The sequence below is a fragment of the Gouania willdenowi genome, chromosome 12 (genome assembly GCF_900634775.1).
Source record: "Gouania willdenowi chromosome 12, fGouWil2.1, whole genome shotgun sequence".
NCBI classification, from domain to species: Eukaryota; Metazoa; Chordata; class Actinopteri; order Blenniiformes; family Gobiesocidae; genus Gouania; species Gouania willdenowi.
This window is the reverse complement of record NC_041055.1, coordinates 12,138,266-12,165,315: the sequence shown is the minus strand read 5'-3', so window position 1 is coordinate 12,165,315 and position 27,050 is coordinate 12,138,266. Positions and strand designations below refer to the sequence as shown.

The 27,050-nt window shown below is 38.3% G+C and overlaps 1 protein-coding gene across 3 annotated transcripts in view; it reads right to left on the bottom strand.

Moving 5' to 3' along the window:
- Positions 1–8,973: 8,973 nt before the first annotated feature.
- Positions 8,974–27,050, bottom strand: part of pam (peptidylglycine alpha-amidating monooxygenase) — a 40,634-nt gene continuing 22,557 nt past the window's right edge. The window contains exons 12-26 of one of the 3 annotated variants that reach the window (XM_028463680.1): positions 26,609–26,712; positions 24,309–24,502; positions 24,104–24,163; positions 21,972–22,205; positions 16,138–16,267; positions 15,708–15,824; positions 15,489–15,561; positions 15,195–15,405; positions 12,459–12,662; positions 12,100–12,215; positions 11,309–11,405; positions 11,095–11,145; positions 9,922–10,155; positions 9,750–9,809; positions 8,974–9,439 (exon numbers count right to left, since the gene is read on the bottom strand). In XM_028463680.1, coding sequence (XP_028319481.1) covers positions 9,261–9,439; positions 9,750–9,809; positions 9,922–10,155; positions 11,095–11,145; positions 11,309–11,405; positions 12,100–12,215; positions 12,459–12,662; positions 15,195–15,405; positions 15,489–15,561; positions 15,708–15,824; positions 16,138–16,267; positions 21,972–22,205; positions 24,104–24,163; positions 24,309–24,502; positions 26,609–26,712 — 2,064 coding nt within the window. In that variant the 3' untranslated portion in view covers positions 8,974–9,260. Of the gene's footprint in view, positions 9,440–9,749; positions 9,810–9,921; positions 10,156–10,180; positions 10,491–11,094; positions 11,146–11,308; positions 11,406–12,099; positions 12,216–12,458; positions 12,663–15,194; positions 15,406–15,488; positions 15,562–15,707; positions 15,825–16,137; positions 16,268–21,971; positions 22,206–24,103; positions 24,164–24,308; positions 24,503–26,608; positions 26,713–27,050 lie in introns of those variants that run through there. The other 2 variants (XM_028463681.1, XM_028463682.1) reach the window with 2 other exon arrangements.

Below are 27,050 nucleotides of genomic sequence, written 5' to 3'. Positions count from 1 at the left end.
TCCACTGAGAGCCATGTATGAACATATTTTCTTGCATGGCTCACTGGTCACATCTATAACAATGCAGGCTTGTGCATTTATGATTATGTGGAACTCTGATATGTAAGGGCATTAAATGTATGAGATTAATCTGGCTTCACTTTACCACCTCACCACTGGCTCTATCATTTCTTCAAAAGTTAAAGTACCGGTGTTCACATTCTCACTTTACGTCTATTTTAAGTCACAGACTTTGCGGGGAAAGTGTCGTGCACATATTTCAGGCCCCATTTGGGTGTACGCAATGGTTATAAATGAGGCCCCAGCGCTATAACTCAAAGAATGTCCTACTACCGCGGGTACATGGCTAACTGAGAGCAGGTGTGGGAAAAACGTGACTCAGTTAAGCTACTGATTAACCTGACAGCACCTTCTAAGCTCCAACTCACGTTTGCTGCTGCTGGAGCTCTTCCTCCGTTTGCTGTGCCTTCTCCCTCTTTTACTCATTTTTAAATCCACCAGTGGCACATTACCTGAAGGGGGAAAAATTACTGACATGAGTTCAACATAGTTAGAAGACTACCTTTACTTGGGGATATTTATTTCTTTAGGCCGGGCTACCAGAATAAAAATCCCACCCACTTTATTCTTGTTGTTGTTGTTGTTGTTGTTGTGTATACTAGTTAAAATCGCTACTCCTCTGTTAGTTGTGAATGGATCAGGCTGAAATTTGAAAGGTATAATCTATGGATGTGTACGCATCGACGCTCAGAGCCAGATATTTGATTTGATTTTAATTTGACTCAAAAGAAAAAAAAACAACTGAAAGTTGATTTCCTATTTTTAGCGAGTCATATATTTTAATAGTTGGTGGTTCCGAATCATTGGCACATACCAAGATATAAATGGGGCCCATTACCCCGTATGTGTCACGGGAGTGCCAGGTGGCCCCCAGGGGCCCCATTTTTCAAATGACTACTCCTCTGTTAGTTCTTGTTAGATTGAAATGCAGTTTGGTATGAATATTCTATGGATGAATATGATGAGATGCTCTGAGTCCATTCCTTTCAAAATTTATGGGAACAGTTCTGTGATATATCGTTTCAAAGTTAATTCAATGTAGATTACGATTATGCCTCACACAATTTGATTAGGGGCCCACCCCCCTTTTTTCGACAATTTCCATAAAAGTTGTTTTGGTACAGAATCATTGACACATACCAATCTATGAATGGGGCCCATTACTCCGTATGTGATGATGTTGCACCTCCAATGCTAGTCTTTTTTTACTCGGTGGAACCGGGTCATTTGACTGAATTCTCAGGAAAGTGGCACGTGCTATTCGGTGCGGAGACGTTTTGCAGGCCCGGCCGTTCATCTGAACTCATTTAATTTACTCTGATTTTATCCCACACCAATGCCAGCGCTCCAATCTCTGTGTTTTGCCCCAGGAAAAATGCATCAAAAGTTCAGCTTTTCAGCAAATACAGAAAGCGCAGACATCTGGATAATTTAAATCCAAGTCATTCTAAGCATGTAAAGATATTAGCTTGTTAGCTGTCGCTACCTGTAGGTATAACTAGCAATTAGCCAAGAAACATATTCAAAAACTTTTTTTCCAGCTCCTCTGTTGACCTGTGCTTTGGTTTGGTCACGCTCCATCCATGTGTAGATCTAGTACACTCAGCATTAGAAGGGAAGACATTTGATTTACATTCAAGATTAATGATATGTCCTCATCTACAATTATTACAGTCATCTTAAAATGTACTGTTTTTTTTAACATTGAAAACAAAAACGTGCACATTCTAATTTCACAAAGGGTTCAGCTCATCAACAGGAGGATGAACCATATTTTGACTGTCTGAAGTTGTTAGCACATCTGATCAGAACGTCTTTCTCACCTGCTTTGGAAAGTCCAGATAGTTACTATCACAGCTTAACACGTCGACAAAAAAAAGAGCATTCAGGTCTGCAAACAAGTGCTGTGTTTCCACAATGTCTGCCTTTCAGACTGCCCCACTTCCCACTATGCTCTCAACTCAAAGCTCCTTATTGCGTTTAATCCCATCAGTGACATGTTTAAATCTTGTTTATAAAGATCGTCTCATTGGTAAAGGATGACTATCGTGTTGTTGAGTGGTCAGAGATCTCTACTATGGTTTAATACCGAGGTTCACAAAGTGCGGTGCGGGTACCCTTAGGGGTACACAAATTGTCATGGGGGTACGTGAAAAAATAAATAAAACAGTGTGAATAGAAATAGAATAGATGCATACAGATTATTACTCTTTTTTGAAAATAATTATATATTGTTCTTAAACAGGATCGGTAAAATTCAGAGACAAATTTCACTGTAGGGCTACGATGTATATGACATGACATGATTGTGTTTTTCAAGTGTGCAGGAGGAGGTACATGGCTTCAGTTTAAAGGTCTAAAGGGGTACGGGATTGTGAAAAGTTTGGGAACCACTGGTTTAATAGAAGCTTTGTCTCAAACCCTCTACTGTTTACCTAAATGGGATTGAAGACACCTGGGGGGTATTTCCAGGTTAATCCTGAGAGTCAGGCTCAGTTAAACTGGGATCTGACTGGAATGGCCGTTTCTTTTTTTCCATATGTAATTTCTTATTTTCCAACAGGGAGATCTTACATAGTCCAACATCATGAAAAATTAAAAATTAACCCAATATTGTCATTAAAGGTTTGTCTGGTGCAGTATGCCATACTGTGGCTCCCAAATACAATGTAAAAAACATCAAATTGAATAGTTTTTTAAAATACAGTTTCCAAACATGTATGAACTATCACAGCTTAACAAGTCCACAATAAAAAGAGCATTCAGACTTGGGCAGATTGGCTTCAGTTGAGCTACATAACATCCAAAGTGTGTACCAACACCTTGATGTCTCTTTTGGGCATACATTTTTGTAATAAATAATGAAGTTTTTCCATCCGAATTCCTTCCAGCTGTATGAATGAGTAGTTTTCCATTGCAGTTTACAAATATTCTCCCATTCTTCTTCAGATATCAACATTCTTCCTTCCCTTTCCCATTTACTTTTAACATGCAAGTGAAAAGATTTGAGGAGCTCTGTAAGATTTGACATATTCAGGATATTATCCAATGTCTACTGTATATGTAACATTTCATATGACACTGTCCAATTTCCCTGATTCCCCAGCCATGATCTCATTAAACCAGTGTAAATACAGGGCTCTACACTCACTTTTCTAGTGGTGGCACTGGTGCGACTAACTTTTTCAATTGGTCGCACCAGCACAGAATTTGGTCGCACCTTTTTTTTTTTACTTTTTTTGAGCGGGGGTGGGGAGAGTGTACAGCATAGTCATGCATGCTAATGAATAATTGACTTAACTGGCGTACCGTAGTTTTGTATGAAGTAAAGATTGACAATGACTCGAGAAATATTTGCGAAATGTTTTAATGTTTTAGTGCAAATATTAACTTTTTCTGCAAAAGCAGTGGCTGAAATAACAGGTCATTTATTTTATATAATTTTAAAAGAAGTCGTAACAATTTTTTTTAAATAACAGCAAAGCATAACAGGTTACATGTATTCTGGTTTTTTTATTTTGCAGAAATGCTGTACTCGAATTAAATTAATAGTAGCATCATAATCATCTGCAAATAATGATAATTTGTGCTCCTGCTAAATTTTCTCCAGTAATCTCTGTAATTTGTCCATGACATTGACTGTGAGGGTCAATAACAAGAACAAAGAGTAGTGGTGAACAGAGACATCCCTGCCTGCATCAGCGTTCTAATATAAAGAGTTTAGAAAGTCTATCAATGATGTTTATTTTTGCTGTAGGAGTATTGAATGTGGCTTGGGATGTCTGAGTAAAGGTTATGTAAAGTCCAAATGTATCCAGTACCTCATACAGGAATGTCCACATGACTGAATTAAACACCTTCTCTGCATCCAATCCCATAAGCATTGTTTGCGTCCAACTTTGGTGTATATTCCACATAATATGCAATGTCCTTCTCAAACTATCTTGGGTCTGTCTCTGGTGAATGAAGCCTGTTCAGGTCCAGGTAAATGAGAGATGGTAAAGATTTTTACATTATTCTACCTTACATAGACATTTGCATTTTGCACAGAAATTGGTCGGTTCTGTTTATAGTGTATTTTGTCTTTTACCTTCTTTTGGAAATGCTAAAATTGTAGCTCCTCTCCTTGAGGGGGATCTCTACCTTTTTAAATGCCCTATTATATTTGTTATGTAATTTGGGGTTTATTTGATCCTTAAAATATTTATACCATTCAGCCAAAAAACCATCCGAACCTGGACTCCTATGTGGTTTTAGCCTTGATATTGCCTTACCTCATTGTCATCTTTAAGGTTGTATTTTGTTTGTAGGTAAATCCAAAGATTCAAGAAAGTTGTCTATTTCATTTATGTTATCTTGTTTCGTTGTGAGTATAAATTCTTGTAGTATTCTTCAAAGCTATGTTGGATCTCTTCTGTATTTTCTTTGTTTAGGAACATTTTTATTTTAGTGATGTATTATCAGGCTCCTGCTTCCTCAATTTACAAGATAATAATTGTATTGCTTTACTACCTGCCTCATAATGTCCCTGTTTTAGAAATATCTTTTTATATCCTTACTGTACTGGATACAGGGTTTGACCACTCTATTGATGTTGAAAACCAGCCCTGTACAGTATCGGTGCTGGGAACGAGGTCTGGTATCAGCTGTGTATTGCTGCAACACCGATTCCAAAATCCGAAATCGATGTTGCACCTCCAATGCTAGTCTTTTTTTACACGGTGGAACCAAGCCATTTGACTGAATTCTCAGGAACGTGGTACGTGCTATTCAGCGTTCTGCGGGCACAGCCATAGTTCATCCAAACTTGTTTTATATCTGCTGGTTATATCTCATTTATGTCATTTTGAGATTTTTTAATCACCACTTCATTATTTGGACTCACTCTATCCTTGTGTTACTTATTTCTGTAAGTTTTTAAGTTGGCGATTTTCATCATTGAGCTTCTCTTGTCTATGCGTCTTTAGTAATGAGGAGTATAATAAGAGTTTTAACTGTTTTGGCAGAACATCCCGATTTTCCAAGGACCAAAGCAAATGTCAGAGAAGATGCTAAAGAACTTCTTTCATGTCCAGTTTTTGAGTGCCTGCTATCAGATAAGAAAAATCAGCTTTCAAAATTGTTTCTTTGTCAGCTGATTGTTTTTTGTTTTTTCTTAACTTTCAGACTGCCAAAGACTTCAAATGCATCTTCCTCAGTGGATTAAGAATTTAAGTGCCTGGTTGAAGTCTTGAGTCAACAAACTCTTGGTATGCTTTCTTTTCCAAATCTTGGGCTTCGAGGAAATCACTTGATACATCTTTGGAAGGTTTGATACCAGATAATATGCTCATCAGTTCATCAGAACTGGACACAAAGGGGTTGATCCAGTTACTTTCCAGTATGTCTACTACAGATTGAACATCTCTCTCATCTTTCTGTATTGTAGATATTGACCAGACTCCTGGTCCCAGCAGGAGTCTGGGTGTCGGGAATGACAGTCTCTTCTATTGTCTGATTGACAGCAATGTGTCGTTTGGACTGAGCTCGATTGAAAATGTGCCATCCAACAGCTGTTGATGATTCACTGGTTGATCTTCTCCATGTCTCGTCATTTGAGCACGATAGATGGTCATGTATTGAGCATAGTTTTGGGAGTGGTGAAGTTGATTCTTGTATTCCTCAAATTGAAGAAGGATTTGTTGGTGGAAAAATAATTGCATACAATAATTGGTTGTCAGAGATGGCATGTACCCTTGAGACAAGGGTGCTCATGTGTCAAAGTTTGGGCAAGTCAACAGTTCAGCCAGTCTTGAAAGCCTTTCCACACCAGGCACATTATTGCCCCATAAATAATCTTCTGAAGTCTAACACAGCATTTGTATTGTTTTCACCTTCATTAAAACTGTCAATGAAACTCTCTGCACTCACCTGTGATTCTACTGCCAAATCACGAAGTTTAGATTCCCCAAACTGTACCAAATGATGGAGAGGAGGTTTGAATATTGTTGATTCCCAACCTCAAAGTTACATTCTGAAAGCATGTACTACTAAGCAACCTCTGCTTCATTAAATTCACAAATAATTTCTACCTGCCTCATAATGTCCCTGTTTTAGAAATATCTTTTTAGGCCTGGCTGCATGTGACATGTGAATACCTAAGGCATTGATGTTGAAGCCTGTCCAGGAACTTGTTTGTTGGTCTGTACGATGAGTTTGCCATAATAAAGCCCATGCAAGTTTTTTGTTTCTGGCTCCAGCTCCTGTGTGCACTGCTCACTTTTACTTTGGTGTCTGCTTGAAGTGTTTTTTTATGCAGTTATCTCTTTAAATATGTATTATGTGTAAACGAGTCCAGTTAAATTGTTTCACAAAAATTTCTGGGATGTAATGATTAAACTAAAAAAGAATGTGAATAAAATGCAAGTGTCTGGAAGGAAAACATTTTAACCATGTTATCCTCAGCAGCAGGTTGAAGGACCAAAACCAAGTTATTGTTTGGTGGAAAAAAGACTGCAGAAAACCATGATTAGGAAATCTCAGTAAATAAATGAACAAATTAAATATTGACAGAACTCAAGTCATTCACTATTCTGCTGAATTGAAGCAGAAGTTCAAGAAATAATGGCTTGCCATGTTTTTTTTCTTTTCCTGCTATTGGATACACGATCTTAGACCAACAGTTATTAGCAAACTCAGAGATTTTACCTTTCAAATAAATAAGTGCCTGCTTAGGAATTACATCAGCACCAGCAGTGTTTAATCATATTGCAGAGGCATGACTAAATGTGTACATAATCTGGTCTGCAGGCATCACCAAGTATACTTCAGAAACAGTGTAAGTTCAGTGGCAGTGTTACTGTGGTAGATCTGACAAAAGGTTTTTAAAAAAATTCAGTCATGCTTAATGCACCTAAAGCTCTATTCTGACAAACTCCATCACATCATCATGCTTTGCAGACACTTTATTACACAAATACCATAAATACTCAAAATAGTACTTTTGCAGCATAAACAGTGTCACAATAAATATCATAAATTGACTTTAGCATGCCCAAAGCAAACTCATTATGTTGAAGTAATTCCTTTCACATGACAAATTAAAGGCCTGGATAGCACCAGGTGTGAGGAAAACTGAGAATAGAATGAAGCATAACAATCTGAGCGAGGTCCGAGAAACATAAATGTGAGCTGGATCATATTACCACTGAACTGCAGGCACCAGTTCTCACTGAGGGTATGAGTATCATAGCTCATCATCAGAAATGTCTATAACTCACACGGCTACAGATGACTTTATAGGAGCAATAAGCTTTTCATGCTGTTGATTGGGCATCGACTCAAACACGTCATTTATCGGAAAACTGTCAAAAACGTGTCATTATTTTTGAAGAAAAGTAGAGTTTCAGACATGGTTTGCAATTTGCAACTTTCAAGTTATAGTCTAGTTTCAGTCAACTAAATGACATTAAGATTTTAGTCGACTAAATCTGTTGCAGATATAGTTGACTAAATATAAAGCAAAAAGTGTATGCATTTTTTAAATGTTCAATTACTATTTATCAACCTGATAGTATTGTTTAATACAGATTTGATGTGATCAATGTATGCGACTACATGTTCACATAGGACGAAATACAATCAGAACCCATGTGACAAAATTATAATTTTTATTAGTTGATGAAAATATGAATATATTTTAATGAAGTTTGCATCAACATGTGATTTTTTTTAAAAATTAGTCAGTCTAGTTATTGTCACTTAAAACAATGTCAAAAACTATGGTGGAAACCTTTAGTTGACAAAAGTAACACTGCTTGTATACCAAAGTGTTGTGCAGGGAGAGTTTGGAGGTAAGGTGCTAAAATCCACACACCGACAGATTTCCTCCTGGCGTCCTGTGAAAGTTACTGCAAATGCATGTGTGCTGAACCATTGCAGATCTTACATATACCCCACCCCCAACAAGCAAAAATATATATCTTATACATTCCCAATTTTCTGCTTACATGAACGGTGAGGGAAATCTGTACAGTCAAGATGGATGTTGTAACATTAGGTGAAAAACAAGGCAGATCACAGGTGCAGAAGGCACAGAATCAAAGAGCTCTGTAGGAAGGATGGCATGTGTAATCTCATTTTCTGAAAGACGTACTATTAGTTTATTTAAACAAAAGCCTGATGTAGACTGTAAAATATTGATAAAGAATACAGTTAATACAGTACAGGACATACTGTAATAAAAATATTGATAAACCTTGACCAGTAAATTAGTGACAGTTGAATAAACATTTTGTTTTTCTTCTTTCATGGCAGGTGCACAGTGATCATTAAAAAGAGTGAGCTGTCATGAGGCACTCAAATTTTAAAATCTGTCTCACACTTTTATTCAGTGACTTCTTTGCAGAAAATTTGAGTTGGAACAGAGTGAAAGCCTTGATCTGAGAGCAGCCAAACAGGCTTTTACCACAGGAGGCGCCACTTTGTAACCTAATAAAATCACCCATGAATGAAATGAATGGACGTGAATGGAATTCAGTAGTTGCAGTATACTAAAAAGAGAGAAAATCAGAGCCACAACTCTAATTCCGGGGAAGACTAACTGAATTACAAACAGAAGTGTGCTGACATCTGACACCAACAATGTGAATGGTAAAAGTTGTTGATTAAAATCCCAGAGGGTACACATCAAGTATACAGTTTAGGGAATGGTTCTTAAGCTACTATGCTGGGCAAGTCAGAGAATGGCTGCTCACATTTGGAATGATTTGCCTTTAAGGTATGAAGAATTGTTTTAGGATTTCATTCGTATAACCTTAACTCCTTTTCTCTACGAACCTGACAAAGACTTTCAAGGTTCAACTTATTTTGAGACAATCTAGAATAGAAATGTGCAAAAAAGGTTTGGATTGTCTCAGCCCATCCAAAGTTTACTCTTCTGACTTAAGGCTGAGTGGGACACCAGATTTGTCCAATGCTAATGATGTGCTACCGATATTAGCAAAGACTAATGTGAATTAGGCTAAATAACACCTGGGGATTGTCAACATGTCACTGAGGCTATATCACATAAATTAAATCAAATAACTTATTTTAAAATTTTGTATATACAAAGTGATATTTAAATACATAAACCACAAAGTTAGCAGATGATATAACAGCTACAGATGTGTATAGATTGCACATTGCAGCAAGCTAAGCAAAAGAATGGCACCCGGTGTCTAGGAGGAAAGCTGAGGACGCTGCAGAGCCGAGTACTCCTCAGTCTCTGAGTCACTGCTGTCTTCATCATTTCTCTCTTGGTCACTGCCTTCAGTGCTGAGCTGGTCAAAACCTTGACGACTGTAACCTTTGTGAGAGGCAAAGAAGTTCCCCAGGTTCAGGCTGCCCACTGCTTTACCTGGCAACATGCAAAAACATCACAGGGGGGGAGCAAGATGAAATAAGTTTACTTTTTAATTCTCTATGAAGTAGACCAGCACCACTATTTGATTGATTTGTTGCTTATAAGAAACATGTAAAATTAATCAATCAGTAATTTATATTTAAACGCACGCACACGCACACACACAAAGCTGCAGAAACCCTGGATTTGCTTATTCCAGTTAGAAAATGCAATTTCTATCTGTAGCTGTCAACAGTAAATAGATTATTTAGTGTGTATTAAGGTGTACAATACCATTTTATTTTGAAAGTCATGAAACAACTACCTCTTATTTTTCCCAGGATTCCTCCCACAGGGTTTTGTTCAGCTTTAACTTCACATTGGTCTGTTCAAAACACAACCAGGCAATTAGAAAAACTCATCAGACAGAATGTATGGGCGTCAAACTTTTACTTTTTCTATGCTTATTTCTTTGCATCAGCTACAGTCAAACATACTTTTTTTCCTCCAGCACAGGAAGACTCCCATGGAGATTACAAGAACGAGCGGGATGAGCAGCAGTGTGGTAATGACGGCAGGTAGAACACCTTTTTCTCTGATAGGGAGAACCTCACTCTTCTCCTCTGCCTGCAGCTGATTTTGTTGGGCCACAGATTGTTTTTCCTGGATAGGTGCCGTTTTTGAGGTGGTGTGATTTGGCTTCACCTTGGCTTGAATAAAGGTCTCTATTTCTACATAGAGATATGAAACAATAAAGGGGACAGGCATCACACAAATTTTCCACTTATCCCACAGCAAGACAACACAAAAATGTTTTCAATAAACTTTCTCAATCAGGGATGTTCGGCAAAGAGAGTGGCACCTGAGTCCGATAAACAGAGAGATGTAGAGAGGATAGAAACAAAAAAAGGGCCAAGAAAAGGTGAGGAAAGGAGGCACACAGCGTTTTTCTCTCTTTTGGACAGCTTAGTGTAAGTTTGTTGTTGTTGGTTGTGTTACTGTGGGCTGGAGATTAACAATAGTCAGAGGTGGATTTTTTGTAGTTTCACAATGTCCATTGATCATCCTAAAAAAAGAAATGATTTACTCAGTAATGGTTGAGTTTTGAAATGTAACAAGTTACTTTGCTTCTTTTAAAACGTAGTTAAGTATAAGTAACATTACTGATTTAGAAATATACTCAAAAAAGTACCAGTACCCATAAAATCACCTCGATTACAGTAATGCAAGTATGTTGGCAGTACTGTCTTTGTATTCTAATTTTGACTATTGTATAGTGTTTTCTTTCTTTCTAGTTTAGTGGTTGGACACTGCAACAGTCCAATACATTGTTTGGCACAGTGTCCATTCTTCTGCTGTTTGCTTTGACCAGAGCCCTTTTCTTTTCAACTTAAATCTCTTTTATTTAAATGAACACTTTCAACCTTGTTTTGTTGTTTTTAAATGCTCTCCTAAAAAGCCCTGATACATGTAGTGTGTGGGAGATGTAACATCATTCAACCTTTTTGTTTAAAACCTGCAGGACTAAAACTGAATAACTTTTGGTTAATGGACAAACTGTTGCAAAAATAGTTTGTGCTAATGATGGCTTAGAGAAATAATGAAAGCGCATCAGGAAATAGACTTATTACCTGTAAGCAAAAAGAGCTTTTAATTAACGTAAAACACACCTTCAAGCTCCTGAACCTCAATACCAGCCTTCTTGACGGAGCGATGTAACTCTAATGAATTAAAGCAAAAACATCCAAACTTATTTCATTGCTGACATCAATCTTGTATGCTGAAACAATGCAAGCCCTACAACAAGTACATTTTCACCAAATACAGTATATGCATCATGTAAAACATTACATGAATCGATGATGTAAAAGAAGAGGAGCTTACTCTCAGGAATAAACTTAAAGACCGATTTGCTGGCCACATCTGCAACAAAAACGCTGCCATCCTGGCTTTGAACTATGTCATGAGGCATCTCAAAGTCCTGTAAAGAAGGAAACAAATATTTTTGATAAAATGATTCATTTGATTTATTGAAGGTTTTACTGCATCAACAAGATCTCTCCTTGCCAAAAACTTCAGAAAGAACAAGGTTAAAGGGTTTTTACTGTTCACGCTTTTTAAAAGAAGCACAAGGAATAAGTTACTACACAGGACAGCTGGTCCTTGACAGCAGTTGTTGTCTATCAGGAGATATCCAGCCAGAAGATATACTGTATATATAGATAATATATAATAGGAAGCAGCATTGGCAGGAAACAGTGAAGCATGGTGGAGCTTGTTCAGGGCTGCAATTTGGCAAATGAAGATGGAAACTAAGTAGAGATCAACAGTCTCCCCAAGGATGTTACTGATGTCAAAAGAGACAAGAATGTCATCAAAGGTGCACATTATTTTAGAATGAAATCAAATTAAAAAAAGGACTCAGGACAAACAAATTAACACATGCAGAGAGGAAAGAAAATGGGCCGCATTGAAGTACAACTTGTTGTTAATCTGAAGATTTTAGCGCATCTGTGTATATAAAAAAGTGTGAGGCAGTTAGCAGTGTGTGTACACATGTGTTCCAGAACTCATGGGTCACCTGTAGATTAAAAAAAAAAAAAAAAAGAAAAACAAAGGAAGGTGACCTTAATTCACAAGCATCAGTTTACGCAATTTGAAAAGGTTTTCTTTACCTTTGTGTTTGGTCTGAACGTGTCCAAAATTTCTTTTGTTGGATAATCAATGACGAAACCGCTAAGTGGTGCAGAGCTAAATGACGACTGTCCATTTACAGCAAAGATCAAGCCATCTAGAAACAGGTGTGCAAACACAAACAATAATTAGGCAGTGTTTACATAGTAAAAGCCATTTTCTTTAGCTTCAAGCTTTTAATGGTAACAAATGAAAGCCTAAAGACAAATGTATAATCAATCATTACATGACACATGAAACACATACTGCACATAGAAATTCAGAAGAACAGTGTACCACTGCCACGCACAGCTAGGTGAGTAACAAGAACAACAGAGACCAGATAACTGTATGAATTTACCTCCAGCAGGGCTGTAGGTGATGGCAAACACTTTCCCTTCAAACTCGTCCTTCTTTATCTCTTTGACAAACTCGCCAGTTTCAGCAAGGAAACACTGGATTCGACCGTTCTCCCTGTCAGCCACACAGAGATCCTTTTTGTCAGGCAGGAACACCAGACTGTGGGGAATCAGAAACGGGATGTGCCTTCTTCTGTCTGAGGACCCTACGGTCAAAAAACAGGTAAAGTGGGTAAAAAGAACAAAGAAAAGGCCCCTTATTTTGTTCAGTGTGCAAAAGTTGTTCAACTATTATGAAGAATCAATGCAGGTCTGCAGGTAGATCGTTTCACAAGCATTCGTCAAACCATCATCTTCTCTTCTCTACTGGCAAGGCAACAAAGCCTGTGTCAGCTTTTTTCAGTGTAGCAGGTAGACTTCAGACAGGTAACCAGTCCACACTAGCATAGCATAGCATAGCACAGCACATTTCTGGATTGTGAGCAGAAACTAGAGAACCAGAAGAAAAATGATAAACGCAAAAATGCCCGAGACATAGATTGGCAGACCCAACCATCTTAGAGGCAGCTTCTCCTGCACAGGTCTCACCTCCTCGTCAACAACATCTACCTATAATCTACCTATAAAAGCAAGAAAGTTCTGTTTGAGTGTGTGAGTGTTTGTGGAGTGAATATCTCCCTGGCGCGTTGTCTGTTTAACCTGAAACTTTGTCAACGACTTCCAAATACCACAAGTGTGTGCATCAGTTATTTTGGAGTAATTTGGTGTTGCAAAACGTTCATTTTAATTTTAAGATTACGACTCCCTCTCTGTATTAAGCGCGGTATTGAGCGCGCTACTTCCGGTTCAAGCTCACCGGTTCATGACGTCACTGTCGCAGGTGGTTTGGATTTAAAAAAGGTCAATATTAAAAACGTTTTTGTACTGCTTAAAGTTATTTAAGTTAATATTTCGTGGTTATTTAAAATTATTCCCGTGATCCCAAACTTCCATTAAATCGCGGGTCACAGACTCCACTTTCTCCTCCTTCTCCATCACTGTGCCATGCTATCGTCGCGTCTCAAACACGGAGCTCTCTGAATAGATCATTTGAAACCGTCAGCCACTGGTGAGTCTTTTGCCGACAAGTTTCCCATTATTTAAACCATATAACTGTCCGTGTAATTGCTCACTAACGCGCTGTGTCTCACGCTTTTCAACAACTTGTATGTGCATACGCGCTGCTGATGCACGTGTGTGAGAGAACATACACACAAGTATGCCTCAAGGGCTTTTGAGCCGTGTCTGACAATAATCAACATATATCCAAATATATCTCAATACACGCCATCACCACACATAAGGTATTTATAATAAAAACATACTAAATGAGTAAAATAAAACAAAAAACTAAACAATATTTATACAAAAAGTATGCAAAACGACAACAGAAATGCACAAAAATATACAAAAAAGCTCCAAAAACACAAAATGGCTACAAAAAAAATATGAAAATGACTATAAAAAATACACAAAACTAAATATTTATACAAAAAATACACAAAATGACAACAGAAATGCACAAAACTACACTAAAAAAGATACAGAAATACACAAAATGACTCCTGAATCACACTACAATGGCAACAAAAAACAACAATTATACAAAAAATGCACAAAAACACAGTAGAAAGATACAAAAATACACATCGACTCCAAACACACATACATCACAGAAAAAATATAAAAAGGCGTGAAAAAAACCCCCACATTTATCATGCTCATGTCCCATAGAATTAAACCAGGGAAATCGCACGGACTATTTTACTTTGCATCCGCAAATAAACCCCTTTATAACACTACAAAGTACTAAGTATGTACACCTCTTGTACATCCAACCTTCAAACATAAACTAATTTGGCCATAATTGACAACTCTATTTAAACCCCCACTATATGAATACATATACTTCCAACGGGCACTGTAGTACTAGTACCTTATAAATACCCGTAGTAAGTTCCACCATGCACTAGATACACATCTTAGAGACTAACTATGACAAATCTGTGGTTTACCAAAGTCTGTCTTTTACCTTTTCTCCCTTACTATGGTGCAGCACAGCTTACTTTTTTACAAGAGTTTAAATAATGTGAAGATAGATTTGTTTTTACTCTGCTTTATCAGCATTCTTCTGTTTGTGCTAACAGGGACAAATGGTGATGGTTACATAATCTATGTTATAGAGAATAAAATCGCATATATCCTTAAAAACCTTTGACTTCTTTCATGAGGAATGCGGACATGTAAAAAAGGTAAAATAAAAAAATAAATTAAAAAAATACAGGAGGTACCATTACAGCAACACACATCCTGCAGTCTTTTTTCTATCTTGAGTCACTAGTATTTTAGCAGAGCAAAAACTTATTTTTTTTAAAGGCCCCCCCATCATTTTTTTAAATGGAGTGTAATATACAAGCATTCAAATAAGCACTGAAATGGATTAGATCATCAAATTTAATCTATGTTTGATGCTTTTTTAGAACAGTTCTAATTTGTACTGTTTGACGTTTTTTTTTTATTGACAATTTTTTCCATACTAACTCTACAGGGTAGTAAATTAAAGTATTATAAAAGTGTGATGGTAATATAAAACCCTTATATTACTATCACTCTTTTCTATTACTTTATTCAGCCAAGTTTGGACGTGTTTTCTTAAGACTATTTTATCAGAAAGTGCAAAAGGCTTTTGTGTCCATTACCTGAGCCCCATTCCGACAGATATTTGCCATCAGCAGAGAACTTGAGTATTCTCGCGTTGCAGTAGCCATCCGAGACAAAGATATTCCCAGTTTCAGGATCTTCTGCTACATCAGTGGGTTTGCAGAAATGGTTCTTGTCACTTCCTGGTGTGAAAGCTTCTCCCAGTGTGATCAAAGCAGCGTCCCTGCCATCACCGCTTACTTTTAACACCTGATGAGTACAAAGGAGATGTATGTTATGTGTCTGTGAATAGGAAACCTTTCAATGTCTGTATATTCTCATAGTAGGCTTACCTGATGAAGGGCAATGTCAGTCACCCAATAGTTATTTTCCTTGTCTGTAGTTATTCCATGAGGCAAATAAAATCTGAAAAATTGAGAAATACTTTTTAAATTTTTTTTTACAATGACTAACATTTTCTGTATCTTTTCAGCTAAGAAAAAGTAGCACAAAGCCATAGGTTGCGGCCCACGTCACTAACCACACTTTACCTAGAGCCCACACAAACTTACATGTTCCTCCCAGAGGCTTTGAGGATGTTGCCTTTAGCTGGATCCACCACCAAAATTGTAGACTGCTGAATAGGCCCAAGGGACCTCTGCTGGTATTGAGCCTGGCTGTTGAAAGAGCTGGAAAGCAAATGCACCACATAAATGTGTAGACTGTAAAACTGCTACCTGTCAATATGAGCTTCATGTTCATGCCTATGGCCTAATTTTCTCATAATTAGCCCATCAACATTTAAAACAAGCTACTCATTTACAACTGACATCAATGCCCACTAGCTTTTAGTTTTCTTTTCCACTTAATGTGGAAGCTTATTTGCAACCTTATCAGAATCATGTGCTTCCTGCTAATTGAAGAAATATGATATGAGGTGGAGGGAGTTATGAAACCAAGAGTAAAAACTAAAGTTGAGATATACTAAATGTGTGAACTTACTCTGCCCTCCAGCTGTGGTCACCTCTGTGGAAAATGACCAAGTTGGAATTTGAATCCACTGCGAGTCCTGACACCTGACCCAGTTGTAGCGGACTCTGGGGCCATCCTGCTGCTTCCTGATAATGAAAGTCTAACACACACACACACGTTAGGAATTCATTACTAATTCTAAATGGTGATGACCAACATTACCGAACAAAATTTGATGACTTTCAAATGAACACCAGTCAACACAACACTTTCTATACTGAAGGTGAATAGCATATTGAATATTTTAGTGCAATAACACAAAAGTGATAAACATTTATGATTCAGTGAGAGGATTAGAAGGTCTGTGACTGAGAAAGACAACATTGGTAGGCTAAGAACAACCTACCAATAGTCTACAGTGCAATATTTATATGTGGGAACAGTCATTTTTATTTTACAGTTACTTTCTAATAAAATCCTATTGTATGCAAAACCAAAGAAAACACTTAGCCAACAGTCAATAAGTTATTTTATAATTTTGTCACCCACAAGTGGTCAAACTAGCGGGGACAGACTTCGTCTTTCTGCTAAAGCAGAAGATGTGGTGCAGAAGACGCCAACATCGCCACCAGTGCCGGCTCCCCGCACCAGGCTGCCAACTCTGCCGCCTTTGTCCGTATTGCCGGAGGCCTCTTCATCTGTCACACCAGAGGTTGTTCCGTCTGTCCCGCCAGGGGAGTCCCCATCGTCTGGCCCGCCGGAGGTGTCACCGTCTGTCTCGCCTGCTCCGCGTCATGGGAGGCTGCCAGACTCCTGCTCCTCGTCTTGGCCTGCGCCATCTCATGGGAGGCCGTCAGACTCCTGCTCCTCGGCCCCGCTTGCGCCACCTCATGGGAGGCCGCAAGAGTCCTGCTCCTCGGCCTCACTTGCGCCACCTCATGGGAGGCCGCCAGATTCCTACTCCGGCCCTTGGAAGGGCCAGGCCCACAGTTAGAAATGCCCCAGGTTGGAGTGCCAGATCTGACCCACCAGCTGCTAGAGGAGATCTCTCCTGCCAAGGAGGCGTCACGGCTGACAATGACAGAACAGAGAACTCTTTGGAACGTATCAACCAGGTGCGACTGCACTAGCCACACCTGTCGCAATGCCTGAACCAGCGTAGATATCAGACTCCCTGGCCAAGCGAAGCTTTTCTGAAATCGATCACTGGTGCATCCACCAATGCTTGCGATAGAGAAGCTGAGAGGGCCAGCATAAGGTGGGCGAGCGAGTTACCAAAGCACCCCATGCGGGTCGCTGCGTTGTTAGCCTTGTACAGCAAGTCGTCCCTGATTCTGCTCTGGGGTTATAGCAGGCTCTATAGCTGGTATTTGGCCCAGCCCATACTTGGTGGCATCCTGCATAGCTGCCAGGGCCCTGTCATCTGAGTTGGAGTGGGAGAATACCTTGGTGTATCTCCAGCAGGTGTGAAGTTCCCTGAAATAGTCCTCCGAAGTAGGGACAAGGAAGACAGTCGGCGCCTGAAGAAAGCACTAACGAGAGCAGGGTTTTCCTGTGGCACATCGAGCTGCAGCAGAGCTGGGGCCCCACGGATTATAGACCCTATCGAAGTGCCCTCAGCCTCCTGCAAAAGGGTATGCCCTTAGGAACGGGAGAGTGGCTCAGAGGTATGAGATGGGGAATCCCCAAACTGCATCGCTGATGCGGTGATGGATATGTTGCCTTCATCGACTAGGGTCCTCATATTTGGAGGTACCGGTGCAGCAGCACCGGGCTCGAGAGCCCTCGGAAGGTCTTTCATCTGACTCAGCTCAGCAGACAATTGGTCGACCTTGGCTGCCAACTTATTACTCCTCGGCTTCTTGGCCACTGGGACCTGGCAAGGCAGAAGTCCAAAGGGGTGTCGGCCCCCTCTGCAGCCTGCTACACCTCCCTCAGCCTAGCCATGTGTGCTGACGATGGCATGTAACCACAGTAGGCATGAGTCTTTGGATAACCCCACCCTCAGATGATCGACGCCCAAACAGGGTGGGCCATCCTCCAATTCCAGAAGGGCCAGGCAGTACACACAGGAGTGGGACATGGTGACAGTAGTGTGGAACGAGGACACTGCTTCACTAGGAGATGCTGCGCAGTGCCCCGACAGCTCGAGCCAGACCACTGCTGCTGATCAATGGGCTAACAAGGTTCTACCACCCTAGTAGATCTAAGCAGTATACGCTGCAAAAGGATACCACCAATAAATCTGTGGGGCACATCGTTAGCTTGAGCGTGAGCACTGCCACTCACGACGTGCTAACCACACTGGCTGAACGAAAAACAACAGCCGGAGGTGCGAAAACTAGATGGGCTCTAAGCTCCTCATTCATTTGAGCAGGAGCACTGCTGCTAACTATGCGCTAACCCTTTCTCCCCAGCTGTACTGGTTGAAAGAAAAACAGCCAAAGTTGTGATAAGAAAACTAATAAGGCTGCTCACTGCCTTGTTTGCTTGAGCGAGAGGACTGCAGCTAACTGCGAACTAAACCCTGTGCAGCAGTCACAGTAACACAAGGAAAACCACAGCCAAAGCTGCAAGCTGAACGATAGTGTCGCATAGAATCCTATCCAGCCCCTTGGAGGGCGAACACAGGCTCGCAGCTCCAACCTATAAGGTTGCGGATCTGCCAACACAACGAGTCATTCCAGAGTTTTCCTCTCCACAAACTATATGGTGCCATAATACCGCCTCTGGCGGTCACTAGGGATGGAGTAGAACGGGTGAGTCCAACAATTCTACTCATTCTAACCTCTATGAGGTAGCCAATGACCTACAATCTGCCACTAGCAGACCAACAATGCCAATTATTCATCATTTGAGCAGGGAATATCCTATTGTTTCCTATGAGTTTCTGACACTGATGTTGCGCCGGGATAGTCAACAAAGTGCAACCACTGATCAAATTTACTATGGACGTTGATGGTCTTCATTTGGTCATACTACAACTTTTATTTAGCTGAAATACCCTTTTGTATATTTTGATGCATATTGTATAGATTATTATTATTTTCAATAACTTTTTCAAAAAGCACTTTTATGATCTGAAAACATTAGATAATCATTATTATGTTCACTTCTATCTACTGCAACAGACAAAATGTGAGGAAAAAACACTTGATTTGTATTTATATTTCATGAGTTGATTTTCATCAATATTACAATATTTCATTCAATACCTTCTACGAGAAGCTTTTGAATGAAAACCAATCAGCATTTTTTCAAAATATCTTTTCCATAGTATATGTAAGACGACCCATTGAAGATTATCTGTGGTTTTCAGGTTTCTCTTGCATTTCTTGTAGAAGCTATTGAAAGAAGTATTGCAGCACCAATGACATTGTAAAGTTTGCGGACGATACAACTGGTAAGGGTCTCATTTCTAACGATGAGTCAAACTACAGAAAGGAAGTCAGCCATCTAATCACATGGTGCAGTGACAAGAGCCGTATATTAATTTACTTGCGGTTTATACAAGCCCATGCACATTTGTTGTTGCTGCTGTTGTCTTTTTGAAATGCACATCTTTGCACAGTATCTGGGAATTTCAGCACATTTGATGCTGCAGCTATTGTTTTTTCAAAATGCATATCATCTGGGAATTTCTGCACAATGTTGTCGTTGCTGTTTTTTTATAATTGCACATCTTTGCACAGTATCTGAACATTTTTGAAAATCTGTCCTTTTATTTTTATATTCTCTATATATTTCTAAAATCTTTCCACTGTTAATTTACATCGTGACTCAGAGGGAAACATTTTTTCAGTATGGCCAGCACATGTTGAAAAACTGACAATTAAAGATGACTTTGAATATTGATAATTGACTCAGAAATTGAAAATATAACTAAAAATCAGCAAAGTTTTTTTTTTTTTTTTTAAATATCTTCTGTTGTATTTATAGGAAGACCCAATAAAGATCATCTTTAGTTTTTAAGTTATTGAAAAAAAATATACAGTATTACTAAAGAAAAATAATGATTTTTTTTATTGTTTATTTATTTATTTTTATTTTATAATAGCTTTTGTAGTATTATCATGGTTTGCTAAACATTTCACATGATTCGCAAAGGGTGAAAAAAAAATCAAGACAGTGAAGTAATTAATTTCTTTATTGTTTAAATTTGCTTTTCAGAGTTGCACTTTGTAGACGGTCCCTCCTCACACCACTCTCGATCCCCAGCTCTTTGACAGCTTTGGGTCTTTTTCAGCTCACCAGACGGACTCTATTGAAGAAAACAGATCTGTAGTATGTGCTCTGATACAGTGAGTAGATGGAGATGTAGATTGTGCCACTTTTTTATCGCAAGTTATTGAACTGATGAATCCCAATGTGCCAATCTATTTCTAACTTTACTGAAATTATTAATAATTACTACGTCAGTTTAAAAAAACCCCAACATGCTGGCATCTACAAGCGTGTATTTAAAGTGCTTTCTATTACAGCTTCTAACTCGCCTTTAATTTCTACTAGTAACAGTTGAAGATTACGTTGTTATTAATATAAATATATCTCTATATACAGTATATTAGTGCTGTCAAAGGATAAACATTTTAATTGTGATGAATCATACGATTTTAGTGAGTTTTTTCCTCTTTCTTTTGCTGAAACTATGTATTGTGGCAATATAGATGGAACATATTAGCAACTTTGTTGTTGTTTTGGACAACATTTGTTGGAACATAAGGTCAGTATTTGCTCAAAGTGCTTTTTTAAATAAATATTTCTTTTACACGAAACCAGATATTACTTTTGTCTCCATGAAAATCAGAACATAAATGAAAAAGTTATTTGTAGCCACTGCTACGTCAGTGCAAAACAAGATATCCCTTAGGTGTAAGGCAAACTACAAAGTCATACTAACATGATCAAGCATGATCTTTTTTAAACAGCTAACAGCAGAGCATGCATTTAGCCAAGCCATTGTCAAACAATATGCAGCATTGGCCATTGAACCTGGGTGGACCTGGCCAGTTCCCCTGGTGTATTTAAAGAGTTACTAAACTGCTCAATACAAACGTATTTGGGTATTAAGTAGTGCTGTTGATACATCCTGGTCCAATGCTCAACATTTTAGTTAAAGTATTTCAATTTGGCATATTTTGTTACAAAATGTCAGAGTGACTGCCCTCTATGGATTGAAACCTGGCTATTACAATTGATTTGTGCTATTGGCTGAAAACAAGATCATGTGATGTTTTGGGACCATTTTGCATCCCAAACAAGCACCGTTAGCCCCGCCCCTTTTACAAAAACTAGCACCTGTGGGCTCTGCAATCTGTGGTGAGCAGGATGGATTCAGAGAAGAGTATAGTGAGTGATTTTATAGTATAGACTGGGCGTGTCTTAACTGCTCCAGGAGCTTCGCCGATACTCATAAGATTTTTTGAATTTCCCTCCTAGTGGCAGGTCAGGAAAAAGCAGGGGTTTAGTTACTCTTTAAGAGTGGTAATGATTAGGGATAGCCCCCAGTCTCTGTCCTTCATTACTACTACGGCTGTGCTCCGTGGAGGCTGCACCCATGATCTCTGCCTCTTGAGCGACGCACCAGACAACTCCCTGACGTTATATCAGATGGTTTTATTCACGTGTTCCCAAGAAAGTACTCATATCCTTTGTAAAGTTTCCTCCTCCGTCTAGTCTTTACAGACCGGGTCATGATAGCACCAAGAGAGTCCAGAAAACCAAAAATAAAAACTGCACTTCCAAAAATCTAAAGTAAGGGAACTTCTGTATAAAGATACAATATGAACTATTGGAATAATTGGTTTTCATACAAAAAAAAAAAAAAAAACACTAGTAACACTGGATGAGCATCAAGGACCCACCTTGTCCTTCTGCTACAAGCTTGCCTCTTGTCGGAAGCTGATGGAATTTGTGAACTCTGTCCCTCACCAAGATAGGATCCTCCTCTGTTTGTAGGTCTTTCTTTTTTATTAAGCTATTTATCTGAGCCATCAACTCAGCCTGGGATCTCTGCATCTTGTGGGGCTTATACTTATGAATGTTAAATAAATCCTCACTTTGGCCAAGCAGCTGTGACATAAGAGAACTGAGGTCACCTGGATACACACAGAAGAACAGGAAAGAATGGAAATAGAAGATAAAGAAAGAGCAAGTTTGGAAAGAAATCCATGTGTTCAAACATTCAAAGCAAGATCTGCTAAAATAGATCATCAAAGCAACAATTTTAGAAAGACAGAAAAACAAGGGATCCACACAAGGTTCCTGCTGCTTAACAGAAGGTTTTCCTTGCCGCCATGATGAATTCATGTTGGGTGTGGGATACATATGTATGTGTATATACGTATATATGCATATGTGTGTATCCATAAAATGAAGAGTCCATCCTTAAGACTGCTCTACTGTAAAGTGTCTTGAGATACCATTGGTTATGATTTGGTGCTATACAAAAAAAAGATTGATTGATTGATTGAAGTATATGGACCAATGCATTTGTTAGTCCCCATTGAAGAAAAGACAAGGAAAGTCAATCAGTAGAGGAAACATAAAACAAAAAAACAGAAACAATACCAAGATTCTTGAAGTTACCCATCTTCAAGGATTATCTGGGTTGGTTTAGGTTCATGTTCAATAAAAAAAGAGTTTTAACAAAAGCTTGTAGAATTTAAGTGTGTGCGTTGCATAACCTGTTATTTGTCTTGGACAATGATGGGTTGGTTTTGTGAGGAAAAATATATATAATAAATAAAATCCATTTATATACAGTAGTTTGCAAGCTTCTGCAGAAACTGGGTGAAATGGTGCACCATATATCAAGACATACAGTAATAAGTCCACATATGAGGGTTTCCAAAAGAACTAAGATTAAATGGACAGCAGGTGAACAGCAGGTATTAAGCATTAATAATACAAAATAGTTGATCTAAAAAAAAAAAAAAGGTTATTGATGAGGGGGTCTGCCAAGCTCTTCAAATTCCTTGATAAAGAACAACAATAAATACACTGCAGTAAAAGGTTAACTGTGAGGTTGTTACATTCTAGTAACATTTAACGTTAAATGTCAATGAAATGATATCAATAGCAACATAATGTAATATAACGAACAAGAGTGATTTTGACTGAGGACTTAAAGCTGCAGTATGTATAACAATGAGATTTGGATAGAAACAACCACGCCTCCCCACCCTGTTTCGAAACCTATTGTCCCTTACCGGTATCCTCACGAACGTGCACAACTATGGAACTCTTAGTGACTTTTTTTCTCAGTAGAGACTACTGACAAATGTAGGAACCTTATCTTGTGTTATTACAGAGTTTTCTGCTGTTTTATAGACATGAGAGCAGTGCACCTATCAGTTGCTGCTGTGAGGACAGTAACTAGGACAGCCCCTCTTCTGTTGCTTCTCCACAACGGTATTCCTTTTTCTGCTTGCTTTGCCGTATAACCGCTGTACTTTATGCTGCGATGGGGACTTCTGCTGGCACTTTTACCATTGACGCTACATGAACGCGCATTGACATTCAGTCGAGTAGCCAATAGTAACACCCAAAACAGCTCATGGATCAGTGTGTAGAAAGATCTTTGATTGGTTAAAATCTAGCGTCATGCTCCTGGATTTCTAAAGCCTAAATATAAAGCCAAGAGAAGGAAAACACATTCACTGTCCACTCAGAACATTTTGAATTATAATATGCTCAAAGGTAATCATGGATTTTTGACCAAATGAAGCCAAAAAAAAAAAAACTTGCATACTGCAGCTTTAGGAGTGTTGATCCAAATAAAAAAAAATCATATGCACATGTCATGCAATTGTCAGTTTTGCACTGAGCAAAAATGAAACCTAAAAAAAAAAATTCCTAATCACTGCATGATTTTTCTGTGTCTGTTGTGACTAAAGCTTACATCATAGTTTGAAAAGAAAACCAATGTATATTCTTGAGTACATACTGTATGAAAATAAGCCTAGTTATTCAATCTTACGAGTAATTTACTTACCTTCATCTTGAAGTGGCCCAGGTTCGCTTTGATCCGTCAGAAGCGTCTGATCTTCTAAATCTTGTAGAAAATAACAAAAATGTTATGTTTTAGAAGACATTTCAACTTCATAAACTATAATGAAAAATAAACAAACTTTAAAATAGCAACATTCTATGGTTTGATAAATGTAATGAAAAAAGAGCAGCCTTTGTTATGCTCGTACCTTGTGAGTCTCCCATATGAATCATCATATGCATCTGTTCAGGGCTGACAGGAATGGGAACATTTGCCTCTGCAGGGATATGTTTAAACAGCTCTTTGGAGCCAGGTTCCACACAGCTCATGTAAGGTTCGGAATGTTTGCGATCCATGTAATACATTATATAGAAGTTGCACATTTCATCATTGGAGGTGGAACTGTGCAGATACAGAAGACAAAACACCTGGAATTAGGGGGGATGACAACAGATGTACAAATACACAATAAGATTAATTTTATTTTTCTGAGGAGGCTGTACTTGGTCTTAAGACTTTCCTATAGCACCATTTGAGCTAAACATTCAACACAATTAGATGGAACTTTCCTAGGATTATCTTCATCATTGAGTATCATGTCAAATTTGCTTGTTGTTAATTTTCTGTGATAATCAGCCAAGGAGAGATGAAACGTCTAATGACCAAATGACAAATTAGTTAGTCGACGAGTCAACAAATGTGTTATAAAAGAAATGGAGAAACCTATTTTTTTCCCCATCTCAGACACTTGTAAACATAACAGCAGCTCCCAATTTACTCCTTAAATCTAAAGCTTTCAATACTTTCGCCTTGAATAGTGTGAAGAAAGCATTAGTAGACATGTGTTGAAATGTGTCAGTAATGTTTGCATTTTCAAAGAGGGAGCAATCAGACATACAGCTGAGGCACAACATCAGTCCTACTCTGCCAACAGGTTGCCTGCACTGCATTAGGATCTACAGCACTTCCTCCAGCTTTCATAGCAAAAGTATCAGGTAAGAAAGTCATTACAGCACTTAATTTTACGCAATTTTTAATGCAAGTGTATTTTGAAATAAATGTAATACAGAAAATAAATGTATGTTTCTGAGTCACTTAATACCAGTGTTGGGAACGTTACTTTAAAAAAGTAATTAGTTATAGTTACGCACTACTTGTTCCAAAAAGTAACTGAGTTAGTAACTGAATTACTCTATAATAAAAGTACAGTAACTCATTGCCAAGGAAAGGAACTCTTTGCGTTACTATTGAAGATTTTTTAGATGCGTGTGTCATGAGGTGCTTCATTAAATTTGAGTTGCTTACAACGGATGTGGACAAAGTCTTCACTCCTGGATATAATGAACACTTCACATGTACGTTCTTGTTTTTGACCACAATTAATTTAAAGTACTGTTTGTATCGTCACCTTAAAAATGAAAACTTTTCATCAGATTGCTCCACGCTCACCATCTCTTTTGCTACACCAAATCTGTAGTGTGTGTGTGTGTGTGTGTGTGTGTGTGTGTGTGTGTGTGTGCTGGTACATGTGTAAAAACACTGGCTCTGATTGGCTACCATGACACCGTCTTAGCCAATCATAATCTCTCACCTCCTCACTACAGCTGAGTAAGAAGCTGGGTATGCTTTCGGATAACAGTTTATTCAATCAATACATGTAACGCACCACATTTAACGTTCAGTAACGATAGCGGCGTAAAAAGTAATTAGTTAGATTACCTCGTTACTGAAAAAAAAAATGCTGTTACATAACACCGTTATTTTAAACGCCGTTATTCCAAACACTGTTTAATACAATTACTGCACTGTCCATCGCTGCAGAGTTGGTGATGGTTAATGACTAAAAAAAAAAAAATTTATAGAACCACAGTATTTGATCCATTAAAGGTCAGTGTTTTATTTTAGGCAGTGGCTATCCGTATGGTTAAAACTAACTGTAAACCTAACACGCTACATACGTGTACTTCAATAAACGTACCAATAGCACCGGGGGGTTGTCCGTATGGCAACCGTACAAATAGACACTTTCTTTTATCATTGTCAGGGAATGGCTGGTTTGAATTCTTTTTGAGCACTGTGTTAGTCTTAACAGCATTCAATATCAATATAACCATGTTCTATTAAAATATTTAGATGCTGCTTTCTTACAAAGCAATCATTTCATGAATTAGATCAGTGGTTCTCAAACTTTTTTGGCTTTCTCTCAGTTCTGAGTCCAAGTACCCCCTTTATTCAAGTGCAATATTTTTCTCAGAATACTATTAAAAAAACGACTAACGTAATTGTGGCATGAATGAATGATAACACACATTCTAAAGAATCTCATTTTGTAAATAAGTGGCATGAAACAATATTCAGTGCCTTCTGAATATACTTAATTCTATAGTTTTTATCATTTCCTGTCATCTCCTGCCTGGTGTGGGACCAAGACTGACCAGTGAAGTAAATACAGTTTAATTGGCAGAGAAAATAATCATCTAAAATGAATATGGATAAAAAAAATCTTACCCAATGTAAGTTTTGGTAGTTCTGCCTTCACCAGTGAACACACATCGAGCAGCAACTGTATCTCCATATTTGATGTTTAAATTTTTGGTAGTGGGATAAAAGGCCTAAGAGAGGATATATTATATATGGAGCTTTAAAAAACAAACACTGATTCAGGATGCAAAAATCACATGCTTCATTCATCAGAGACACACACGATACAAAAAAGTGCAACATGTGAACACAATTTAAATCATGACAATACAAATCATCATGGTCTCCTTTAAAATGTGATTGCTGCATTTCCACTTCTGTCTTATTAACCTTTCCTGATGTATATTCATCACCCTTATTCGTTTACACCAAATTAAATTATGATAGTTTAGTCGACATTGGGCTCAACAACAATTTGTCTCTTAGGGAACACAGATTAAAGCTCTGGGCAGTTTTGGATGAGGTGTAG